This window comes from Camelina sativa, chromosome 14, assembly GCF_030686135.1.
Source record: "Camelina sativa cultivar CO46 ecotype springtype chromosome 14, ASM3068613v1".
Classification (NCBI taxonomy): Eukaryota; Viridiplantae; Streptophyta; class Magnoliopsida; order Brassicales; family Brassicaceae; genus Camelina; species Camelina sativa.
In genome coordinates this window covers 33,877,589-33,890,187 of record NC_141893.1, presented here as the reverse complement: position 1 = coordinate 33,890,187, position 12,599 = coordinate 33,877,589, and the positions used below count along the sequence as shown (strand labels likewise).

The window sequence follows — 12,599 nt, the reverse complement described above, 5'->3', positions numbered from 1 at the left end:
ACTAATAGTGTCTCTTTGAAAGCACTACAACAAATATGGGTATTGATAGCAGATTATAATAGCACAATTTCTGTAACTGCTATTAAAAGTGAAATGAGAGTTTGGAGAATAGACTTATAGCATTGCACTAATGCTATGCCTAAAAATCAATAAGCGGGAACTAAAAACACCTGATTCCGCCAACACTTGTGAAAAAAATAACATTTTGGCGGTCTCAATAATAAAATCTTTACATTTCATAGCACAAAAAAAAAGACAAAATAAATAAGGCAAACAAAAAAAAAGACAAAACCTTCGAGTTCTCCGTCGACTCGTTTGCTCGATCCTCATCTCCATCGATTTTTCTTCTCCATCTCTCGCCATCTCCGTCGATTTCATCCTCTTCAAAGACGGCCATCTCCGTCGATTTTTCTTCTCCATCTCTCGCCATCTCCGTCGATTTCATCCTCTAGATCTCTCGCCATCTCAGTCGATTTCGTCCTTTAGATCTCTCGCCATCTCCGCCGAAACTTATTCTCATATCTGATTTTCAGGTGAGTTGAAAGTGAGTTTATAGTAGCTATACACAGCAGTGTGTTTCGTTGGTTGTTGTAATTACAGGTGTGTGTTTTTTTAATAGGTGTGGGTTCTCAGATATCGGGGAAGAATACAATCACTATAGAGGTTAGACACATCTATCGATTTCTTGGCCTTTTGTATCGATTTCTTGTTAATAGGTGTGTCTCTGTGATTGATTGTCAAAAATATGTTTAACTTGTGGTCATTGTTGCTTGTATCCTCTACCGTTTGAACTGTGTCAAGGGAAACTAGGATTTTTAAGAAAAATGTTGGACAAGGCATGGGTGCATTTATGCAGGTAATTATAATTGTTAAAAGTGTTTTGTTTATGCATTTCGACTAGTGTTGTGATACTTATGTATTTTTCTTATACTTTTCTCTTACATGAACTCTAGGGTTGATTCTGCATATGAGAGTGGTGCTCGATGTTTTGTTGAAGCTGTTAGTTACAAATTAGCAGTTAATGGAAAGATAATTTGTTCGTGCACCGGATGGCGCAATTTAGAGCGCCATACATGCAACGAGGTTGTGTCTCATTTAGTTATAAATGGAATGGATGAGGCTTACAAGAGACGTACTGATTGGTTTCACCATGGAGATTCTGTTGGTTTAGTAGAAGGTCATGATAGAGTGTGGAATGCTGAGATTCTGGGTTTATACGAAGCTGCTAAATGGTCTGATTAAGATTTAGCTTGTAAGGGTTCAGATTTATGTGAGGTTGCTGAGGGAGAGGATAGGCAAGAAGATGAGTTTTTAACAAAACTTGCAGAAGCTGAAATGCCATTGTATCCCACATATGTGAATCATAGCAAGCTTTCAGCTACAATTACACTGTTTCGGATTAAAACTCAGAATGGCTGGTCAGACAAGAGCTTCAATGATTTACTGGAAACTTTACCAAAAATGTTACCTGAAGACAATGTACTACACAAATCAACATATGACGTAAAGAAGTTTTTGAAATCTTTTGATATGAGATATCAAAAGATTCATGCCTGTGTGAATGACTGCTGCCTGTTCAGAAAGAAGCTGAAGAAGGTTGATACTTGTCCAAAATGCAAGTCTTCGAGATGGAAGACCAACATGCACACTGGGGAAGTCAAGAAGGGTGTTCCACATAAGGTTTTGAGGTACTTTCCAATAATCCCTCATCTGAAAAGGATGTTCAGATCGGAGAAAGTGGCTGCGGATTTGAGATGGCATTTCAATAACAAGAGCAGTGACGGGAAATTATGCCATCCAGTAGACTCAGTGACATGGAAGTCAATGAATGACAAGTATCCTTCTTTCGCAGCTGAGCAGAGAAACTTGCAACTTGGGCTCTCTACTGATGGGTTTAACCCCTTCAACATGAAGAACAGCCGATACAGTAGTTGGCCTGTCTTGCTCGTTAATTATAACATGGCTCCTGACTTATGTATGAAGGAGGAAAACATCATGCTTAGTTTGTTGATTCCTGGACCGCACCAACCTGGTAATAGTATAGATGTTTACTTAGAACCTCTGATAGAAGATTTAAATCGTTTGTGGTCTAAAGGCGAGGTGACTTACAATCCATTTAGTAAAACAACTTTTACGTTGAGGGCGATGCTGCTTTGGACCATAAGTGATTTCCCAGCATATGGAAATCTTGCTGGTTGTAAAGTAAAGGGTAAGATGGGTTGTCCTATATGTGGGAAGCACACCGATAGTTTGTGGCTGAGTCATAGTAGGAAGTTTGTATATATGTGCCACCGAAAAAGTTTGCCTCCGTCACATAGATTTCGAGGAAAGAAGAGTTGGTTTGATGGTAAAGCAGAGCATGGAACAAAGGGAAGGATACTCACGGGTAGAAATATTTCCTTACTACTGAGAAACTACAAGAATGATTTTGGTAATAGAAAAGAGAATGGGAAGAAGAGATCTAGAGCTGCTTGTGACATACCATCTGATAGCGAAGATGAATACAGTGAATCTGATGATGAAGAAGAAGACTTAGCAGAAAAAGATGAAGAGGAGTTAACTAGATGGAAGAAAAGATCAATATTCTTCACATTGCCTTATTGGGAGGTATGTATAGTTCTTATAGAGTTTCCATTGTCATCACTTGTATATAACGTTCAACTGATTACTCTATTTTATGCTTTGTCTTGACAAGGAGCTCCCGGTAAGACATAACATAGACGTGATGCATGTGGAGAGAAACGTGGCTGCAAGCTTGATTGCCACATTGTTACATTGTGGCAATTCAAAGGATGGATTAAAAGCTAGAAAGGACCTCGAAACTCTTGGTATCAGGAAAGATTTGCATCCAAAAGATCACGGTAAAAGGACACTACTTCCCGCAGGTCCTTGGCTTTGTCAAAGTCAGAAAAGAAAATATTCTGTAAGCGGCTCTTTGATATTAAAGGTCCGGATGGCTATTGCTCTAACATATCTACTTGTGTATCATTAGACGAGTGTAAAGTGATGGGACTCAAATCTCATGATTACCACGTCTTGGTACAACAACTGCTACCAGTTGCTTTTAGAGGTTTACTACCTAAGGGTCCTAGAATAGCCATTTTCGCCTATGCGCATTCTTCAACGTTTTGTGCCAAAGAGTTATTGATATGGATCAACTCCAAGTAATCGAAACAGAAATTGTGGAGACTCTATGCATGTTTGAAAGATTTTGGCCACCTAGTTTCTTTGACATCATGGTGCACTTGTGTGTGCATCTAGGAAGAGAAGCCCGACTAGCTGGTCCTATCCATTTCCGATGGATGTATCCATTTGAGAGGTAGTGTCCTTTTTTTTTATTTTAGTTCCATCTTGAAGACTAAATTAGTGAATCTAATTGGACTTATTTAATGTTCATTACAAACAGGTACATGAAAGTATTGAAAGACTATGTTAGAAACCCAGCAAGACCAGAGGGGTGTATAGCTGAGTCATATCTTGCTGAAGAATGCATGAGGTTCTGCTCTGATTTCTTGAAGACGACAACAAATGTAGAAGAAAAAGAGGAGAGGAACACTGAGTACGAGAACCACTCCATCCTAGAAGGTTGTCCTATATCAGCTGGAACCTCATTCACTCTCACTGATATGGATAGAAAACTAGCTCACCTTGCTGTAATCCAGAACACGGCTATGGTGGAACCTTACATTGAGTAAGTTTTCTTATTACGTTGTACATTATTTATTCTTACAATAATTGTTTCTGATGAAGTTTCTTGTTTCTTGTTTATATGCAAGTGCTCATTTGCAACATCTACAAGACATAATTGGTAGATGCAGACGTGATGCAAGTTATTTATGGACTATGCACACTCAAAATTTCCCGACGTGGCTAAAGCAACAGGCATGTTATACTATATTTGTTTCTTTTTTGTTGCTATTTAATTAGTACTTTAGCTGACATTTTATTTTGTAATTGTTAGATACCTCTTGATTCTGAAGATAATGACGAGACACTTAAGATGTTGGCTTATGGTCCACGTAGTATAGCCAGATCTTATATAGGCCACATTGTGAATGGCCTGCGGTTTCATACAAAGTCAGTGCATAGGCTAAGTCAGAATAGTGGGGTTTACTATGAGGCAGTAGCAATGTGTAGATCTAGTGCAAGGGACACAGCACAAGTGGTAGATGTTGTATCATACTACGGCAGAATAGTTGATATAATCTTGTTAGACTACAATGTCTTCTACGTCCCAATATTTCGGTGTCAGTGGGCTGTTAAAGGTAACGGTGTTAAGGTAGAAGAAGGCTTTACGCTGGTTAATATGAATCAGAGCCAAGTGTCATTTGCGAAGGACCCATTCATTTTAGCCTCTCAAGCGAAACAAATATTTTATTCAAGGGAGAATGATGAATCTAGTTGGTATGTAGTTTTGAAAGGTCCATCTAGAAGATACAGTGATGAGAATGTGGAAGATGGGTATGCAGATGTTGGACCATTACCTTTGGATATTGATATGACTCTAGAAGACGTAGCAGATGAGGCTCAAAATGCCAGAGATGATTGTGAAGGAATTTTTGTGTGATCGCGTTCATTTGAGTCTATATTTGATTGGTTTTGCATGACTGTTATATTTTTGTTTTTGGATACTTGGTCTGTCTTTGAGTCTATATTTGAGTTTCCGTCTTAGTTTTACAGACGTAGCAGATGGGTAAGGGAAAAAAGGGTGGAAGGAAAAGGAAGACCAACGTACAAGAAGAAGAACCTGAGTTCGTTGGCACCATATTTCCACAGGACACGCAGCCTCAAGACACACATGTTGATGAACCACAACCGGATCAGACTGTGATAGATAGCCATATGGTTGGTGAAGCTGATAAGGACGTTATAGAACAAGGAGCCAATAAAGAGTCAGCTGCTGTTTCTGAGGATGCTACATCTTCAGTTCCGCCCCAGACTAAAAAACACAGAGGACCAACAAAGATGAAAGATATTGCCAAGGATCCTAATACACGAATAAGAGTACAGTTCACTGAATTTGGAGAACCGTCTGGAGAAGGATCAGTTAAGTTGTCTTCCTACTTAGGTCCCTTGGTAAGAGAACATGTTCATGTTGTGATAGATGACTGGAGGAAAATTGGTGAGGAGCTGAAGACAACTCTATGGAAATCTGTTCAGGTATTTTAATTTCAAGTCACAATCACAAATAATTTGCTCTAAGTACTCTTATCTTATCTTTTTTCTTTTTTACTTTATTGTAGACACGGTCTGAACTAGATGGAGAATATGAGAAAGCGGCTGTTTTGAAGCAAATGGGATGTCTATGGAGGGCCTCTAAGTCACGTTTGGTTAATCAGATTAGGAAAGCTCCGAACAACGTAGAAAGAATGAAGCTGCGACCAGACAATGTTCTTACGTTAGAGTGGAGGAAGTTTGTCAAAGAGAAGACTAGTCAAGAGTTTAAGGTACTAACTTGTACTTAATTAATCTTCCACATAGAGTGTGCTAATTCTTTTATATAGGATGTTAGTGATTCATACAAGGAAAGAAGACGTAAGCAGATTCCTCACACATGTAGCCGTAAAGGAATGGTTAGATTGGCCGAAGATTTAGTAAGTGTCAGTCAGTGATTATCAATATATTTTGTCCACTAGTTCTGACAATGGTTTCTTAATATCACTGAATGTGTGTTATAATTACGCAGAGAAAAGAGAGCCCAGATGAAGTGACTAAACTGAATGTGTGGGTCAAGTCACGAACTAAAAAGGATGGGACAGCAGTGAAGACGGATGCTGCTGCAAAGATTGTAAGTCATTTATTTTGTGATCCTCTCTTCTATGTTTTTCATTATAATTTACCTTATAAACATAAGTCCGACATTTAATAGGAAATGGCAAATGAGTTCGTTCTGTCTGATGCTCCATCATCATCATCATCAAACCCAAAAGAAGACACTCTTGCTCAGATATTGGGACCTGACAATCCTGGACGCATGAGGGCAATGGGTAGAGGAATTAGTATGTCCAAACTTGCTTGTTTCCAGATGAAAAGCAAGTATTTGACTCAAATGCAACAGACCCGTATTCAGTTGCAGCAGCAGGTCAATGAAATACAAGATGCTCTTGCGAAACTGAATAGTCCTGTAAGTATGGAAATGCATATCATTGGATTAATGGTCTAAGAAAATGGTAACTAATTACATTCCTTCTCATTTTCCAGCGTCAATTTTCGGAAGTTGGTGAACATTCAGCGCCAAGAGTAAGTGTTAACAGATTCTAACTATTATTTACATTTAATTTGTAGAGTGTAAACCAAATACCGCAGCCTAAGTGCATTCTATATGATTGGTCTGGCTCTAAATTTAAAGTAGCCGAGGGTTGTATTCTGTCTTTTGATCACATGGACTTCGTCAACAATGTACCATTGGGCCCTAATTCAGTGAAGGTGTTGGTTGAGACGGCTTTTCAAGAAGATGCATTTCTTTGGAGACCTGCGGCAAATATGTTTAGTATTGGTCAAGCTGTAGGAGAAACTATTGTGTGGCCTCAGGATTGTGTTGAGGCTATTGAACAGGAGTTAGGACCAGAAGACATTCCGCCTAAGGTAATGTTTTCTTAATCTGATTGATTGTACTTAGGATTTGATCTCTACGTTTTAGTGTTCTTAAATCTAGTAATATTTTCTATATTGGAATAATTTTGTTTAGCAGAGCCCAAATATAACTTCCATGAACAAGTGCAAACTTCTACATTGGCTATCAAATGATGATAAACATGTTGCTGAAGGCCGTTGGCAGACTCGTGATCCCAAAGCTTTGGTGAATGGCCTTCCTCTTGGACCAAATGCCATTAAAGTTTTTGTCGATGCGGTTAATGAACCTGAGACATTTCTTTGGCGGCCAACAGAAGAACTCTCAAATCTTCATGACTCTTTGAAGTCGTTTGTAGCATGGCCATTCAACAGAGTTTTAATGGAAGATTTAAGTACAGAGGCACCAGCTACAGCATCTCCTCGCATGCAGTCACAAGGATTCACTCCAGCAGCTCCTGTGAAGAGTTCAAAACCACTTACACAATCTCTTTCAAGTTCATCTCAGCAGGTAAATTTCAACTTTTTGTTACTTATAAAATATGTTAGCACTGATGCCTTTGGTAAACCTTGCATATTATTTATACTATGCAGCACACTTCTCCGAAACGGATTGTCAAGGAGGATCAGAAGTGCAGACTGCTGGACATTACCGGTCAGAATAGGGTTGTTGCAGAACGATGCTGGTCTTCAAACAACCCAGAGCAGTTAGTGCATTTTGTTCCCTTGGGTCATAATGCAGTTCGTGTGTGGATTGATGTAGTCAAGGTGCCTGATGTGAAGGTTTGGAGGCCTAATTCTGCTATTGAGTGTATGGAGGATGCTATTGGTACCACTATAACATGGCCTGAAGAAAAAGTTGTCATCATTTGATGTCGACTACGAACCGTATGATTTTCTACTTTCGTTGTTCTGGGAAATGCATGAGACTTGTGTTCTTTGTTTGGGATTTATGGAATTGGATCGTATGCTCATTTTGTATCATAACAATGTTTTATATTTTCTATTCTAGAATACAATTTCAGCTTTATCACAGGTTACTTTCAAATTGTAACTTCATTTGAATATGCTGTATAAAAAACGGTTAATAGTAATCAGAAACCAAACGTAATAGCAGGCAGATGAAGTCATTGTATACAACTTAGTAGCACATAATGAAAGCTACAACTCAGATACAAATAGCTCAACACCGATGCTAAGATAAATAATCAAATGGCATTAACATAGAGCTACTAAAAATTAAATCATAGCAACAACAGATAGCTACGTTTACCGTACATATAGCAGACATAAAGTACTATTATATACTTAAATATAGCACTAAATTAGATATTATAATATAGCTCTTGGTATATGCTATTACAGGATACCTTACGATAGCATAAGCCCAGAAACGCTATCGTATATAGCCCCCCTATTATAGCGTCTCATTTAATAGCGTTCATGAAAACGCTATAATAACCATATCATAGCGTTAATCGTATGCTATCAATACCCATATTTGTTGTAGTGAAGTCATACTTCATGCATTTCCCCACTTGGACGACCAACGTGAGTAAATATATTAGGGACTCCAGGGACATGATGTATTAGGACTTCACCTTCATTGAATCTTGTTAACCTTATTTAACTGAGATAATTAAAAGTAATTCAAATTAATTATAAATTATAGTTGCATTTACCTATATACATTTAATTATACCTTGATTTTGTTTGTATATGATCGACAAAGTAGTTCTCAGAAAAATTAGCAATCTCGTCATTGATATATGACTCAACGATTGATCGAGTTCCAGCCACATATCTTTTAACCTTTCAAAAGGATACATTCACCTATATTGGACAAGGGCTCCCAATTCTGCTTCATATGGGAGATGTATAGGCAGGTGCTCCATCACATCAAAAAACAATGGTGGAAATATCTTTTCTAAGTTGCATAAGATCAAAAAAATGTTATGTTTTAGAATTTGAACGCGACTTTTTGCAAAGTTCTCGAGCATAAGTCCCTGAAAAAGGCTCCAATCCCTGCAAAATATATTCAAATTGCATGTCTAAGGAAATTATATTTTAAAATATATAGTACCTATAAATTGAATAAGTAATTTGTAGTACCTGATAACGCAAGGTGAACGTTTCGGTCTAGGAGTTCTGCGAAGATAAATGGAAGTAGTCACTCAATAAAAACTTGGCAATCATTACTCTTCATTCCTGAAAACTTGCCATTGATCAGATCAACACAACTAGCCAAGTCTGACGAATAACCATCTGGAAATTTCATTGCATGCTTGACACATTCCAATAAACATTTTTTGGCTTCCTTTGTCGATGTATATGCTGGGAATGGAGCTTTACCCTTCCTATCAATATGTAAGTGTGTTCGAGAACAAAATTGTTCTATGTCCAATCTTGACATGATGTTGTCTTTGGATTTACCCTGCACGCTCATAAGAGTATACAAGATGTTGTCAAAAAAAATCTTCTTATTATGCATTATATCAATATTATATTGGAGATTGAGGTCTTTCCAATAAGACATCGATAATAATATGTTTTCTTTGTGCCAATTATGTTCCTTTCCATAGCCTGACATCTTCTTTTCATGACCGTTACCACCAACGTCCTTGGTTTTTGGTGGATCTACACCATTCAAATGCTCGTAATAAATTTGTTCACCGGTTAAAGAATGCGGTGGATAGTCGTAGGAAGCCTCTCTTCCTTTCAGGAAATCTTTTTCGTTCTTCCGTAATTGATGACCATGAGGAAGGAATCTTCAGTGACAGTCAAACCAACACGTCTTCCTTCCTTTGGATATATAAAATGACTTTGTACTTTCCATGCAAATTGGACAAGACAATTTACCGTGGGTGGTCCATCTTGATAACATGCTATACGCTGGAAAGTCGCTTATCATCCACATCAACACTGTTTTTAGATTAAAGTTTTGATTCAAAGACACATCGTGTACATCGACTTCAGTAGACCACAACTCTTTTAACTCATCAATAAGAGGTTGTAGGAAGATATCGGGACTTGCTTGCGAATGATTTGGCCCAGAATTCAGAATTGTAAGAAACAAGTACTATGTATTCATGCACTTACTAGGGGGTGAATTATATGGAGTCAAGATCACAAGCCACAACGAATGATTACGAGACATGCCAAATGGATTGAACCCATCAGTACTAAATCCAAGATAGACATTACGGGTTCTTCTGCAAACTGAGGGTTAAGCTCTTGGAAATGTCTCCACTCTGCCACATCGAAAATATCTTCATATAGACGTTACAGGGTTCTTCATTTCTCCCTCCTTTGATTGGTGCTCGACATGCCATCTCATTGCCACTGCGGTCTTTTGGCTCTGACACAGTCTCTTCAATCTGTCAGCAATAGGTAGATACCACATACGACTATATGGTACTCTTTTCTCTTGTCTCGTAATATGAATCGGTAGTCTGGTTTCCTTCTAGTCAATAATCCGTCAAAATTTCGCAAACCGAATCCACTAACTTTTCACTCATATTATACTCCGCTTTATTTTGCATGACTCGAGCAGCTAAGGACAGTTGCGAGTGACCTTCACGACAACCATTATATAAAGGATTTTTTGCACTTTATAACAAGTCGTAAAATTTCTTCGAATGGTTTTGTACCGGTTCTTCCACATTCTCATAACTATCATTTTGATTATAATTATCATCAAAACCCACATTATAATGAAATGCATCATTCACCATATCCACATATGGATCTTCGACTACATTACCCATTTCTTCATGACTCCCGTTATACGTCCTATCAGTGTAACTACTTCCTATATCCTAATTGCTTTCTTCTCCATGGTTATACCAAACTTAATAATATGGCATAAATCCACTACTAAACAGATGAATCATAACTCTTCTACCCGAGAGTCATCTATTGTTCTTGCAAGAACTACAGGGACAGCGAAACTTACCACCATTATTCTGAACTATATGTTCGCTATTTGCAAACGACAAGAATTGGTCCACCCCACTTCGAATTCAGATGAAAAATTTTCCTTCACTTCATCGAACCTCTTGTACATCCACTCCCGATAATTACCGCCACTACCACCATAATTGTAATATCCCACTTCATCAAACTTTTTTTTTTTTTAGAATTTTTTTTTTCACATTTGATTTTTTTTTTTTGGAAAGGAAACTCTCTTAATTTGGAATGAAGAGAAGAAATGGGTGAAGTTCGTTTTATAGACTAACCCTAGGTGACTAATAGGCAACTATTTTTTAAAAGTTAGTACACCAATCCCCACAGGAAAAACACGTTTTTTTCAACTGTAAATTACGATTCTTTGGCAACTAAGTTACGACTAAGTAATGACTCGCCGCATGAGTCGTATAGTAGTCACCAAATATACGACTATTTACTTTGTATTCTTGTAGTGATAGAGAGGTATTTGGGAATGTGAATCAGCGAAAGGAGAAGTTTCTGAGGAAAGTTAAGGAGGTAGAGGATATTTTGGATATTACACAATCGGATGAGCTGCTGCATAAGGAGGATGTGTTGATTCGTGAACTTGATATGGTGTTGGAGCAAGAGGAAGTTCTCTGGTTCCAAAATTCACGGGAAAATGGATCCAATTGGGTGATCGAAACACAAGTTTCTTTCACACCTCCACTATCATCAGAAGACGTAGGATCAAAGTTGAAGCCTTGAAAATTGATGCTAAAGTTTGGTTGACTGATCCGCAGGAGTTAGAACATATGTTTGTGGACTATTATAAGGGGTTGTACTCGATGGTTGATGTAGATTTAGTGGTTGAAGGTCTTCCACGAGAGGGGTTTCAGTCTCTAACATGGGAGGAGAAGGTTAATCTAGGTACACCAATGTTGGCTATTGAGGCGGAGGCTGCTATACGTGGTATGGGTGCTTATAAAGACCCTGGTCCAGATGGTTATCAGCCTATTTTTTTATCAGAAATGTTGGGACATTGTTGGAGACTCAGTTGTGAGTTTTGTGTTAAAAGTTCTTTGAAACAGAGGATCTCCCACTGGGATTGAATGATGTGTTGGTGTGTTTGATCCCTACAGTAGCTAAGCCATAGAGGATTACACAAATGCGTCCTATTAGTTTATGTAATGATATTTTCAAAATAATAATGAATGTGATTGCAACATCCGCGAACCGGAATCCCGGTTTAGGTTGTGCATCGATCGATGCAGGTGGAGCATCGGTCGATGCTGACTCAATTTCGTGCGTTTTGACTTAAGTTAAACGCTGCGTTTTGGGCAAAAGGGAAAGGAAACCCTTAAGTCGTTCCTTTTGTCTCAATTTCGTGTCGTTTTTTGAGAGAAAAGAGAAGAGAGAAAGAGTTCTTGAACGTTCTTGAGGTTTTTGGCAGGTTTCAAGCTGTTCCTGTGGAGATCTGTAGCTGGAATCATTGTAGGAACTTCCTAGAAGTGTTGTCTTGCGTGTTTAAGGTTCAGAATTGCCTTGGCAAAGGAAAGTGCAGGACCATGGCTTATCTAAGCTAGATAACTCTTTAATCTGCTTGTTGTGTGTTGTTAGGCTTGTTAGATTGATAATTGGGACGTTAGGAAGCTTTCTTGTGGCTTGGGATCGAGTCTTATGGTTGCAGTAACGAAGATCCGGCGAGAAGCTCCGGGGAAAACACGATGCTCGGCATTGCATCGGTCGATGCATATCTTGCGTCGGTTGATGCAAGTGCGAGGACGGCGCGTAAAACTCTAGGGTTTTCGTGTTATGTCGAGCATGCGTTGGTCGATGCAGTTTGGGTGTCGGTCGATGCTTGTGTAACTCGCATCGATCGATGCAGCCCTTCTGTCGGTCGATGCATCCCCATGTGGTGTCGGTCGTTGCATATTGGTGTCGGTCGATGCAAAGTCCTGGTTTGTTATTTGTTGTTTGTTGATTGTTGTTTGATGATTAGAGATGACTCTATTGCTTGTGTGTATAGCCCAGTAGATGGGAGGATTGCCTTACTGAGTGTTTTTAAAATACTCATGCATTGCAATATGTGTTTGTGGTGC

General features: G+C 38.6%; 3 protein-coding genes across 3 annotated transcripts; all 3 read left to right on the top strand.

Moving 5' to 3' along the window:
• Window positions 1-824: 824 nt before the first annotated feature.
• On the top strand, window positions 825-2,992 carry LOC147928990 (uncharacterized). The gene is made up of 4 exons (XM_087486352.1): window positions 825-856; window positions 954-1,210; window positions 1,265-2,607; window positions 2,696-2,992. The coding sequence occupies exons 1-4, from the start codon at window positions 825-827 to the stop codon at window positions 2,990-2,992; spliced, it is 1,929 nt and encodes a 642-aa protein (XP_087342478.1).
• Window positions 2,696-4,567, top strand: LOC147928989 (uncharacterized). Its single transcript, XM_087486578.1, has 4 exons — window positions 2,696-3,319; window positions 3,407-3,691; window positions 3,777-3,882; window positions 3,962-4,567. Exons 1-4 carry the CDS (start codon window positions 3,150-3,152, stop codon window positions 4,565-4,567), a joined length of 1,167 nt encoding a protein of 388 aa, XP_087342704.1. The 5' UTR covers window positions 2,696-3,149.
• Window positions 4,568-4,950: 383 nt separating this feature from the next.
• LOC147928988 (uncharacterized) lies at window positions 4,951-7,443 on the top strand. Its single transcript, XM_087486579.1, has 9 exons — window positions 4,951-5,160; window positions 5,244-5,447; window positions 5,505-5,598; window positions 5,694-5,788; window positions 5,870-6,124; window positions 6,202-6,240; window positions 6,286-6,585; window positions 6,692-7,081; window positions 7,165-7,443. Exons 1-9 carry the CDS (start codon window positions 4,966-4,968, stop codon window positions 7,441-7,443), a joined length of 1,851 nt encoding a protein of 616 aa, XP_087342705.1. The 5' UTR covers window positions 4,951-4,965.
• Window positions 7,444-12,599: the final 5,156 nt, after the last annotated feature.